The sequence below is a fragment of the Marmota flaviventris genome, chromosome 5 (genome assembly GCF_047511675.1).
Source record: "Marmota flaviventris isolate mMarFla1 chromosome 5, mMarFla1.hap1, whole genome shotgun sequence".
NCBI classification, from domain to species: Eukaryota; Metazoa; Chordata; class Mammalia; order Rodentia; family Sciuridae; genus Marmota; species Marmota flaviventris.
The window spans coordinates 9,820,525-9,832,764 of NC_092502.1; the positions used below are offsets into that span (position 1 = coordinate 9,820,525).

At 60.1% G+C, this 12,240-nt stretch overlaps 1 protein-coding gene across 2 annotated transcripts in view; it reads right to left on the reverse strand.

Annotated features, from left to right (window-relative positions):
* The window catches only part of Ergic1 (endoplasmic reticulum-golgi intermediate compartment 1), a 74,658-nt gene that overhangs the window by 34,994 nt on the left and 27,424 nt on the right, over positions 1 to 12,240 (reverse strand). The window contains exons 2-3 of one of the 2 annotated variants that reach the window (XM_027938722.2): positions 8,830 to 8,891; positions 7,513 to 7,585 (exon numbers count right to left, since the gene is read on the reverse strand). The exons of the other annotated variant lie outside the window; for it this stretch is intronic. Coding sequence (XP_027794523.1) covers positions 7,513 to 7,585; positions 8,830 to 8,891 — 135 coding nt within the window. The remainder of the gene's footprint in view (positions 1 to 7,512; positions 7,586 to 8,829; positions 8,892 to 12,240) is intronic. 2 annotated transcript variants of the gene reach the window in all.

Consider the following 12,240-nt stretch of genomic DNA (forward strand, 5'->3'; position numbering starts at 1 on the left):
CCCACAGGGAGAGGGAACAGACTCCATGGGTGTGGCCAGCAGGCAGCCCAAGGGGAAGGGCCACAGGGCTGGGCAGTGGTTACTTCAAACATCCGCAGGATGGGGAAGGGGAGACGTCATCAGTGGGCACAGAGCCGCCCATTTAGATGGACATTCCCGGTCTCCACTGCACAGAACTGGAGTTAATAATAAGGGACTCCTGGGCTCAACCATCAGACACGAGATTGCAGATGTCCTATCTGGGGAAGACGAGTCAGGCAGAGGCATGAATCTCCTTTCCACCAGAACTCCATCTATTGCTCTTGGTACCTGCTGTGGCATAGCTGGTGCTCAATTAACACGGAACTGTGGGCGCAGAAAGGCAGCCCCTCTGCTTCTCTGTGGGGGCCACAGGGGTATTCCTGGGAACAGGCCAGCCACAGAGGTAGCTCAGATTTCAGTCTGCTGGACCCCCAGCTTAATGGGTTAAAGGGAAGGTGGGAAGCTAATTAGGGAGGCCTACTATGTGCATTCACATGATCCTATCTGCTCCTGTGAAATGTCCTGATTTTAACACCAGGAAACCAAGGTTCAGAGAGGGTGTGTCCCATCCCCGGTGTCACACACCAGGAAATGGCCAGGCTAGACATTTTTTGGGAGAGTACTGGGAATTAAACCCAGGAGCGCTCAATCATTGAGCCACATCCCCAGCCCTTTTCTGTATTTTATTTAGAGGAAGGGTCTCACTGAGTCGCTTAGGGCCTCGCTAAGTTGCTTAGGCTGGTTTTGAACTCGCCATCCTCCTGCCTCGGCCTCCCGAGCCGCTGGTTGGCTCCAGGTGTATGCCCCACACCTGGCCCCAGGCAGACTCTTAATCGGCTCGGCCTTCCACCAGAGCCCAGGATTTCCACAGCTCACACTGCCCACCAGCCCTCCCACTCCTCAGTATCCAGGGTCAAGGGTAAGAATGAGGGAAGCCTTGGCCACTGGAGGCCATGGGGAGGCAAGGGCGTCCGCTGGGCAGTGGTGCTCACATTGTTGGGCCACGTCACACAAGTAGGAGGAACAAAGGCACATGATGGGGGGGCGCTGTGCACAGGGTAGGAGGACCGAGCCCTCTGGCCAGACGGACACCTCCTTCGCCCTGGGCACCCACTTTCTGCTCCTTGATTCACTACTCCAGAGGGCTGCTGAGTCACGAGCTGCCAGGTGAGCGCAGAGACAGAGCCCAGCTTCCTCCCTGCCCCAGACTCTTCCCTGAAACTGCTCACCTTTCCCACCTGGTGAGGCTGGGCCTCCTCGAGACACTGATCCACTGAGGGATTATGGGATGATGTCATTTCTGGCAATCGCGGGGAGGTGACCTCAGCAAAGAGCAGGGTGAATCCCAGGTGTGGCCCAGGTGAGTTCACCTGCCAGGCACCAGAGGGCCTCTCCCAGGCCTGGCCTCCCGCCTCCCAACCAGAACAACCAGAGCAGCCAGCTGCCCAGGGCTCAGGGCCACCCAGAAGAAAGGGGCAAGGGCGCTGGGCTGGGAGGACAAACCCAGGCCTGTGGCATTTGGGCCAGAACTGGCTGCTCTGGGGCTCCTGCCTGGAGGGCCCCGGGCTGCAGGACAGCTGCAGTCCAGTCCTCTGCTCCTCCAATGATCAGCACAGCTGCCTCTGCATCCAAGGCAAGTCCCAGGCCTGCTGGCTTCCTGCCACCCCGCCAGGCCACAGCAGCCCCCTGGCAGGGCCCGCAGGGCAAACTGGCTTTGGGGGTTGGTAAAAGGCCCACAGGCTGCCAGAAACCAGCCCACCTGGAAGAAAAGCGAATGCTCTGTGGACCCACTGCAGTTTGGGGACTTTCGCGGGACTGGCACCTCGTGGTTTTTAGCACAGGCAATGAGAAGACCCGTGGGGGCGGGGCAGACAGGGGTGGGCTCATCTCTAGGCTCTGCCACTTAGCAGCTGGGGCACCAGGGCACGCTGCTCCGCCTCTCAGAGCCTCGGTTTCCTCCTCTGAACAACTAGGGAAGCTTCTGAGGAAGTCTTATAACAGGCAAAATCAATCTATGGCCATAGGGGTCAGAACAGTGGTGGTAGGGGACACTGACCGCGAGGGGTGCGAGAGAAATGCACTGTCCTGGTCAGATGGTGGGCACGTGGTGCACCAAGCCTCACCCGCGAACCTGCACACTTTGCTGCCCACAAGTCCCACAGACCTCGGCTACAAAGAAGGAAAGAAAGTCAGGAGGGAAGGGAAGGGGGAGGGAGGAAGGGACAAAGAGAAAGGGGGACGAGAGCTCCGCCTACCAAGCGGAGGCTGCCCCACAGCAGACGCGTGGGTCTGTGTCTGTGTCTGTCTGTCTGTCGCGCACAGCTCTCTTGGGAAAGACAGTTCAGCGTCACAGGGAAGCCCCCAGCTAGGGATCAGTCCTGGCTGCACCCCCTCCTGGCTGACCCTGGACAAGGGGCCTTGCCTCCATCAACCCCAGTTTCTCCAGATACAAAACGGGGCCCCCCCAGTACAGTGGGTCCTCCGAATCCCAGGTTTTACAAACTTGGGTTCAACCAACAAATATTCAAAAACAGAAGCTGACTCGGTTCCTATCAGACATATGTACTTTTTTTCTTGTCACTGTCCCCTAACAACACAGTGTAACACTTAACACCAGGTCAGACTGCGCGAGGGGTCACATCACACACAAGACATCTAGAGATATTGAAGTTCCAGGGAGGGTGGGCAGGTTCCCTGCAGATACTGCGCCATTCCACAGGAGGGACTTGAGCAGCCTCAGGTTTTGGCATCCTCGGTTGGGGTCTCAGTCTGGACCCCCCCAAGGACACCAAAGGACGATCTATAACAGAGCTGTGGGGAGGGTTAGTGAGAATGTCAGCAGGGGCTGGGGGGCGCTCAGTGGTAGCACTCCCCTGGCACGCACAAGGCACTAGGTTCGATCCTCAGCACCACGTAAATGTAAAATAAAGATACTGTGTCCACCTAAAACTTAAGAACAAATCTTAAAAAAAAAAGAGAGAATAAGAGCAACTCTAAACATGGTCTTAATAAACAGTAAGTGCTCAATCTAGCTCCATGACTTTTACCATCATTGTGAATAATGGGGATGGCACCAGGACCCCCTCACCGCACCGTGAGGCGTGAATGTACTGCTGCGGGTGGGGCTGGGCTCGGCCCCATGGGACAGCAGAGCTAGTCCCTCTGAGCTGTCCTTCTGCTTGGGCCAGGATGACACCAGGGCCTTCACAGGGGCATTTCCTATCCTGCTCATGGCCAGTCCATGTGGGTCAAGGCCTCTGGGAGCCTTAGCACGGTGTGGTGCACTCGCAGACTGCTCGCAGACTCCTGTGGAATGACCGTGAGGCAGGAGGGACACCTCCGCTTGGGAAGTGGGGAGGGTGTGCCCACATTCCAGGTGGGGGACGGTGGGCGGCCAGCCAGCATGGCCTGAGTGCGCAGGCAGGAGGCTGTGGAACTGACCTTGTAGGGGAGAGCAAGAGCAGGCCGAGGTGCGCGGGGGATGGGGGGTGTAGGCGGAGGAGCTAAGGGCCTTGAGATTCTGGGCTGAGGCTGAGCCCAGTGACATCTATGGAAAACAATTTTATTTGCTTTTAGAAGAGCACTTGAATAGTTGGAATTCCTGCCCAAAGTCACCGACCTCCTTCCTTTGATCCAATGGAAACTTACAGGCGGCAGTGGTGGGGGCTGGGGCAGTGGCTGGGGCTGGGGCAGTGGCTGCAGCTTATGTCAGCAGGCGCCCCAGACCTTGACTTTTAAGTCCGGACTCTTCCAGCAAGCAAGGCATCTATCACCTAGATGGATGGCCACCCAAACATGTCCCTTGACAGCCAGCCTCCTGCTGGTCCTGGGCCACCACCTGGCTCCTCACCAGGGCCCAGGCTTCAGGGTCACCCGTCCTGGACTCACCTTTACAAGAGGTGACCTTTCTAATACATGAACCTGTCACCCAGCCCTCAGAGGCCTTGGGCCTCCCATTGCTAACAGCAAGGTCCTCAGTGCTCCTGAATGTGACCTGCAGGTTGCCTGCCAGCCCTGACCACACTCCAGGTTCCCAGAGCCTTCTCTCCCCTCCCTCGGCTAGCGACTGTCTCCCTAAGTCTGAGTCTACCTGGGGAGGGGGGGGGAACACCTGAAGGTGGCCCCCAAGCTCCCCTCCCTGGGGCTGTAGCTGCCTGTGCGTCGCCCCCGCCCCCAGCACCTACATCCTCCAGTCAACCAGGGGCTCCAGAGGGCTCCGGGCAGAGACAGGGGCATGGCAGGGTAGGGTACCCAGGCCGGGCCTCGGTGTCCCACAGACCTGGGCTTGACTCTGGCTCTGCCACCCACCAGCCTGGTGGGGTCTCAGCGCCTCAGTGTCCTTGGCTTTAAAGTGGAGCTGAAAACACGCAGCCACAGGGTTTTGTGAAGGTTAAAGGAGACGATTATCATACAACCTGGACGTGTGTACTGGGCGTCAGCACGTCCTTGTCCCAAGCCAGCCCAGCCTAACCTGGGCACGCTGACCGAGGGGTGGTCGTTCAGACAAATCCTACTGGACAGAGCGCCAGGGCGCCATAAGCGACTAGCGGAGGCTCCAGTTGCTGATTTTATCACTAAGTCCTCGTCGGGTCGATTGTCACTGAGCCATCAGAGCCTGGTCACCCAGAGCCTGAACAGTCTGGGCCTCCTTCTCAGGACATCCTGTGGGGCCACTTTCCCAAGGATAGTCACTGGCCTGTCCAAAGCCCAGGTTGAAACCCAACCACCCAGACAAACATGCCTCCTCCCTGTGGGGCTGGGCCAGAACAAGTGCCTTATGTCACTGGGAACCACAGGCCGGGCTGGAGCGGTGCTGCTCCAAGTGGCGGTGACCTCATTTCCTTCAGCTACAGGCTCATGGTGAGAGGGGGGTGCTGACCCGCTGTGGTCACCAAACCACCCGAGAGGGCCAGCTACCCAGAAAGGGGGTAAATGGTCACCCCCAGCTCTTCCCAAACCTGCAGGCCTCCCTGGGGCTCAGAGAAGCCTCATGAACCTGAGGCCCCAAAGGGCTGGTGGTTACCCCCCGGCTGTGCCCAAGCCCTCGGTCAATGGAGGCAACTCCTGCAGCATGGCAAAGGCGTGTCTATCCCAGGGCTGGACGCGAGGCCAACCCCCTATAGGTGGACCCTGGTGTTCTCCTGCCCCCTCGACCCTTTCTTCCTCTCCTGGAAGTCGTGGAGCAGGGAGGACGGCGGGGACACACTGTGCTCCACAGAAGCAGGCCGCCCCGCCCTTGGTAAACGGCACGGGCTGCCTGGGCTTGCCTGCGGGCCTGACGGGGCAGCGAGTGGCAGGGGCAGGCGCACACAGGTGGGCCCGCCCGCGCCAGCTCAGGCTCTGACGTCAAGTTCCTGGTCTGCGGCCCACTGCCCAGCGCCTGCCTCACCACGGCTGGGCTGAGTAACGCCACCATCAAGTCGTCCGTCAGAGGCCAGAGAGGGAGGAGGGTGAGGAAAGGGACACCCAGGGCCCGGGTTACACGCCCCGGGCACAGCAGCCCTGAAGCCCACCAGCGCTAGATGGGCCACGAGAGGAGGTGCGGGTTGGCCCAGCCACCAGGCCAGGCGGAGAGCCCGGGTCTAGCCTCGGAGCACCACCTCCCTGCAGCCCTCGTCCACCATGCAGACCCTGCTCGGGGCTTCTCTTCCGCTCAGTGGTCATTGATACGCAGCCGACCCCCAATCGCGGGTCCCCTGCCCACAGATTCAGCCCACCCTGGATTGGGAACATGGGAGGCTGGGGACGCCACTTGCCCGGCACCAGAGGCCCTGGGTTCACTCCAGCTCCAGGTCGTCAGGGGGGCAGACTTGGTTCCTGGGTCTCCCTGTACCATACGGTGTGACAACCGCTCACAGCGGGGACACTGTATGGGCAGCAGGAGGCAGCGGGTTCCAAGCTTAGGTGACGCCCTGTGACGGCAGGAACGCCAGCATCTCAGATGCTGTTATGTTTGGGGATCCTGGTCGACCCCCAGGGACGGTGTTGTCTGTCTGCTGACGGCCTGGGTCCAAGGCCCACTTGGGCTCCTCTGAGAATGGACACAGGGGCCGAGAGGCTGGCCCAACGAGGGGGGGGCCCATGGTCAGCCGTGAGCCCCGCAACATGGAAGCCACCCTGCAGGACAGCTCCTGCCTCCCTCGGATACCGCAGGTCTGCAGAGAAGCCCCCACCCCAGGGAGCAGGTGAGCCTAGAGCCTGGCACTGCCAGCCGGTATACAGCAGGTGCTTCACAGTGCAGCTGGTCTCCACCTCTTGCTTCCACCTCTAATTCCTAAAAGCAGCCCCTGAGATCCCAGCAGCCCAAATGCTGAAGAGGGTGGGGGAAACGTCCTTTCCTGACCCCTGTTCTCCCTGGAGGGTCACGGCTTAGAAAGCAAGGCCTCTCCCAGAATCAGGGGGGAGCTTGCCCTCACTCAGTCAGCAATACCGACACGCAGAGAGGTTCAGCAGCTTGTTCCGGGTCACACAGTAACGCAGCGGCTGCACACACCCAGTCCTGGGTCCCCCCACCAGTCTATGAGACCCCTGGGCTTTGGTGCCAAAAGGTCTAAGAACAGAATCAGAGTGACAGCAAGGCAAGCTGCTCCACCCCAGGAGAAGGTGGGAGGCTAGGGGCAGGCCCTACAGGTGCCTCAGTGGCCTGGAGACACCGCCCAACCGCGGGGCTGTGGTAAGTCCCTCCACTTCTCTGACCCTCCGCTTCCTCTGTAGCGAGAGCGTGTCTGCCTCCTGGGGCTGAGGGTCACCAGGTAGTGACGCTATCTGCTGCCATCCAGGGCCACCTAGGCTAGGCAGCTGGGTTTCTACCCTCCATTGTTCTTGAGAGGAAGGCCAAGGAGACAAGAAATTCCACAACCGGAACCAGAACATTCCAGGCTGACTGCGGGGGAGGGGGGGGCAGCTCCCAGTTCTCTGGTGTAAACACAGGAACAGCGCTTTGAAGTCTGAAGTCAGTGCCAACAGCAGGAAAGTGCTGGTCTCGTCCCCAGGGGCGCTGCGAGGGGGTGGCCGGCTCCACACACCCTGCAGGCTGGGGGCCAGGGGACAGCGGGTCACTCTAGCAATCAGATGGACAGCTGGGTCATGGCTGCCAGGAAGCCCACGCGGACCCCGCCCTGTTTGGGCCTGGGGAGCAGTGGGGGAGCCTGAAGTCAGCGACCCCCACCCCCAGGAAGCTGCCCCATCCTCCCAACAATTCCAGCCACAGCAGCAAATGACCCCGAGGTGACTCAGAGAGACAGAGGCCCCAGCCAACCAGGGGTGCAGAGCTGAGCAGGACCCAGGAGCCCCGCAGGACACGGAAAACCGTCCTTTCACGTTGACCAAGCCCTGCTCACTTGTGCTCTCTGTTCAAAGGCACTTTATGAAACAGAGCGGTGGGCGGATGGACAGACGGACAGACGGACAGACGGCCGGCGGACAGGGGCCCGGAAACTGACGTGAGACAGCCGGGAGGTTTCTGTCCCGCGGGGGCTCAGAGTGACTTACACTTCTGTCGTGATGAAGCCGGTGAGTTCCGAGAGGAAGAGGAAGAGGATGAAGAGGCAGCAGCAGATGGAAACTGCAAGAACAGAGCGGGACGGTCAGGGTGGAGGCTCCAGAGAGGAGGCCGCCCCTCAGCCCTCCTTGGAGGCCGCGGACAACGTCGGGGAGGTTCCCTCACTCCCTCCAAAGGCCCTTCTCCCCATGGCCTCAATGAAGCAGCCCCACCCCAAGAACGGAAGCCTGTGGTGGAGACTGAGCTGACTCTGGGGTCAGGGTGGCCCTCCCTGCGCAGGGTGGTCTCTAATGTCAAGGCCAGCCTCCAACACAGGTTGCACACGGGCGGCCCACACAGGTATTCTTCTGTTGGGCTTGAGTGACACGCGCTGGACAATGTGGAGTCCACATGGGGGAGATTTCATGTTGAAATTGAAACTTCTGCCTTCTGCAGAACACCCAGCCCTGTCCCACGGGGGTCTGACAGAGGTTTACCCTGGACCCCCACATTCCCTCTGCCTCCTCGACCCCAAGGCCGAGGCAGAGGGAGGTGACACCCAGCCTGTCTCCATGAGAGGCGCCTTCTGCTCCACCTTGGGATAGTGAGGTGGGTCCCACCCTCTGGAATCCCTCTGTCAGGAAGCCCTGTCTTCTCTAGTCCACTCATCAGTGTCACTTGCAGGCCACTTCTAAACTCTCTGGGTCCTAGACTGATGCTATTGTCACTTCCACTCCAGCTTTGGCCTCAGGTGGTCCTGGTTCGGAGCACAAACCCCAGGCCATGGCGTACTGTCCACTCTCGCGGGAATCGGGCTTCTCTCAGGACTCCTGCCCCTTTTATTAGCGTGGACTTCAGAGTCCCCACTCCAGGTGCGTTTGAGGCTTTTATTAAATGGATAAAAATCCACCGTGTGTCTTGGGCACCTCCACACGGGGCCCGGGCACAAGGCCTTCACTGCACTGTTTGGCTGGCTCACCCGGGGGCTGCCCCTTCCCACTCGAGGTGCCACGTGGATGCTCAGAAGGACTGGACAGTGAGACCGGGGTGCGGCTCGACGTGGGGAGCGCTTGCCCAGCAAGCGGGGTTCCAACCCCACACCACAGAAAACATCTTGGAGCATTTGGGGTTTCAGATTAGGGCTCCTCAATGGCGTGGTGAGTCCCTGGGCACCCTCTAGAACAGACCCCGCCTGGCCCCGCAGGGCAGGGCGGAGAGGCCCGTGGGAGGCGGGGAGGGCACCCCTCTCCTCTCAGTTCTGCAGAGGGGGCGGGCGCAGGGGGTGGGGGGCATGCAGAGTGGGGACAGGGGTCAGAGGGGCTACTCACTGATGGCCCCGGTGTAGGTGGGCTGTGTGAGGTCCTTGGGCACCTTCCTGTAGATGTCAAACCTACGGGAGGAACAGCAGCATGAGGGCAGAGCGGGGGTGAGGGCGGGCAGGTGCCAGGCCTGGTGGGCAGTGAGCCGCGGCCTCCCACGCCAGGGCCACCTCCTCCAAGCAGCCTCACCCTGCGTCACCTGTGAGGGTGCCCCTCACGGTACCTGGTACCTCCGTCCTGAAACTTGTTGCCCAAGGTTACTCGAGTGACCTTGTGGGCTCACTGGGTTGGTCGGCCCTTCCAGGTGGGTCTCCCTGCATCACAGTGTAACCTCCCTAGGGGCAGGGACCTTGTTGGTGTGTCCCTGCCATGTCCCCAAGCCCTGCCACATAGCAGCCCTGCATAAGTAACTGCAGAGTGACTCAGGTGACCCTGGAGGAAACAGGGCGGCCTGCAGGGTGAAACGGAACTGCTGTCACCTTCCCTTTCCTGCCCTCCCCGCCTCGTCTCCACTCTCCCCTGGAGCCCTGGCCAGCGCCTGCTCCACGTGCACGAGGTGAATGTGTGTCCGCCTGCAGCCCAGGGCCTGGCAACAGCTGGTGGTGGCCATCTCCTCTGGTTCCTCCCAGAAGCACCACTGCCCTTCCACACCAGGGTCCCACCACAGCTCAGGGAAGCCACGGGGTGGTAGGAAAACCCAGGGTTTGGAATCAGATGACATGGATTTCACCCCCGCTATGAGAGCTGAAGCCTGGGAATCATATGGCTCCAATCTCGCCAGTCTTATTCCTTACTGTGTGACTATAGGCAAAAGGCTGTCCGTCTCTGATCTCAGCATTCCTCCTCTTTGAGACGGGCCTCCTACTCCTTCGAGGACTGAGCGTGTGGGGAGGCTCCGCGCCCGGCCTCCTTCCCTTCCCTGAGGCACAGAGGTAGTTCTGCCCCACACAGGTCATGGCCTGCCCACCCGTGCCAGGCTCTGGGGGTGGGGCCTGACTGGTGGAGAGGCTGAGGACCAGGGGACTTGGCTGCTCTTTGGTGACTGGGAAACAAAAGCATCTTGCTAAACCCAAGGTTTGGGCTGGACAGACTTCTTGCCTAAGGGCCGGTCCCTGGCTCTGCCAGCTACACTAAGACCTCAGGGGAGAAGGACTCCTGTGGGGGACCGGGTTCAAAGGGCAGCGCTTTCTCTGCTGCCTGCTTGGCGATGGAGACGAGGGCTGGGGGAGAGGGTCCCCGTGACTGCCCCTCTCTGAAAAGGTGGGCCCTGAGCTTGGAAGCCACGTTAGAGTTCCAGAGTCTGACTGTGGAGTCAGTCTGCTCAACTGTGACTTCGTCCCTGCGTGACCTTGGGCCCACTGCTTGACCTCTCTGTGCCTTGGTTGCTTTGTATAGTGGGGGCAACGACAGCAACTACCCCACAGAGCAGGAGTGAGGGTCAAATGCCTGAGTGCATAAAAAGCACCCAGAAGCGGGGGGTGGGGGTCCCTCGCTCCTGGGGTCAGCCCCTGAGGCCCTTGTGAAACTTCCCGCAGGGGCTGGTGTCTGAAGGGGTTGCAGCTGGTTCAGCTGGGATGCCAAGCCACCCCGGAGGAAGTGCCCTTGAACCTGACCTTCCCCAGGCTGGCCATGTTTGTGCAGAACCTGCCCAGCCTGGGATCTTATGCTAAAGGACACCAACTCGGTAAACTCCACAAGACCCTCAAGGCCCTGTCACAGAGCGGGCTCCATGTGTCTGCTGGGCCCAGGGTAGGCCGGCCTGAGGCTCCGAGCATGCACAAGGTCGGCCAGTGGCAGTGGGACAGGGACATCCCAGGTGCAGACACTGTCTTCAACTGGGGATGGGTTTACTGGACGACACACACACCCTCAGTCAGCGGCACCCTGAGAGCAGTCGGCGTGGGTGGCCGGGATCAGGATGGCCAGGACTTCAGATTTTTTAAGAGAAGCCAAACATTTGGAATTTTACGTGGAGTTTCCCAGTTCTTGTGGGGCAGTCGCGAAGGGGCCATGGTCAGAGGCGGCCCAGGGCCCGCCAGTGGCCCTCTGGGTGAGAAGCCCTGCAGAGCTGGGGGGGACACAGATGGCCACAGGCCTGGAAAGGCCACTCGGGGCCAGGTGAGAGGCACGTGCATTCTCTAAAGGAGACCAGAGAGCCAGCAGCAGAGTGACGTGGGGGACAGCAGCAGGAGGGTCCTTTCTCTCTGTCCCCCTCGGTCTTGAACAAGCGGCTTCACTCTGATCATGAGGAAAGTCCAAACTGACCAAGCAGACGGGTCAGCCAACCCTGAAGGGGACCCTGGCTCAGCAAACGGACAATCTCTGTGCGAGCTCTGCAGATTGGCCAACAGGTCGGCCGCCGGCCACTGCCGCCTTCCTGGGTGGGATGGTGGGTCGTTAGGCAAGAGGAGCCTTGGGGACGCCTGGACAGCGCAGGAGGGGACTCTGAGCTCATTTTGTAATTTGGGGGTGAGTCTGAAATCATTCCAAGAGGAAAACTTAAACAGCTTTCAAAATCCAGGGGAATTATTTTGGAAGTTGAAGGGAGCATCCAGGTTTTCCCTGCAGGTGTCTGTCCCGAGGGCTGGGCGTCAGGGCCTGTGTCTACTGGGGGCAGCAAAGGGCAGGAGAATGGGTGAACAGAGCCACAGGGAGGAAGACGAGGACACAGACAGCAGGTGACCTGGGGCGGGAAGTGCTTCAGAGAGGAGGGGGCGCTGAGCTGGATCCCCTCTGCCTGGCCGGGCGCCTGGACAGACATATTTGCATCTAATTCCCACAATGACCCTGGCAGATCCTGGCATCCCATTTTTTCCAGAGGAAAAAACTGAGGCTCAGGTGGAGGCAACATGCTCAGGTCACTGATCCAGGGAACATCGAGTGGGATTCACACCCAAATCTCCGTCCTAGCCCACTCCTTCCACTGCTCAGGGGAAGGAGTTTAGAGATCGCCGCTGGTCAGCAGCACCCAAGTCTCCAGGTGGCAGGGTTTTTCTCCAAGCCTGAGCCCTGGAGCGGTGGGAACCTCTGGAGGACAGGCCCGGGGTGACACACAGGCTTTCATGGACTCAACGGGTGTTTACAGACCTCCACCCCATCACGGGAAGGCCCCTCCCTCATGTAGCTGCCATCTGACAAAGCTTTTGGCTCCTGGGAGGGACCACCTGGACACAACGAACGTGGACAATGACTCCTTTCCCACGCTAGAGCCAAGCTGGAGGTTGGTGGGGCAGAGAAGGAAGAGCTGAAAAGGATCCTGATTTCAGAGCTGACCACAAGCCAAGTGAGTCAGCGGTGAAGGTCACTGAAATTGGGCCACCAGGAGGCTGGTGAGAACCCAGGCATGTGACGGATCAGGAAGTGAGCCGTCCATCCCCCTTGCTCACATTAGTCAGCCCCTCACTGCGGTGATGTGATCAG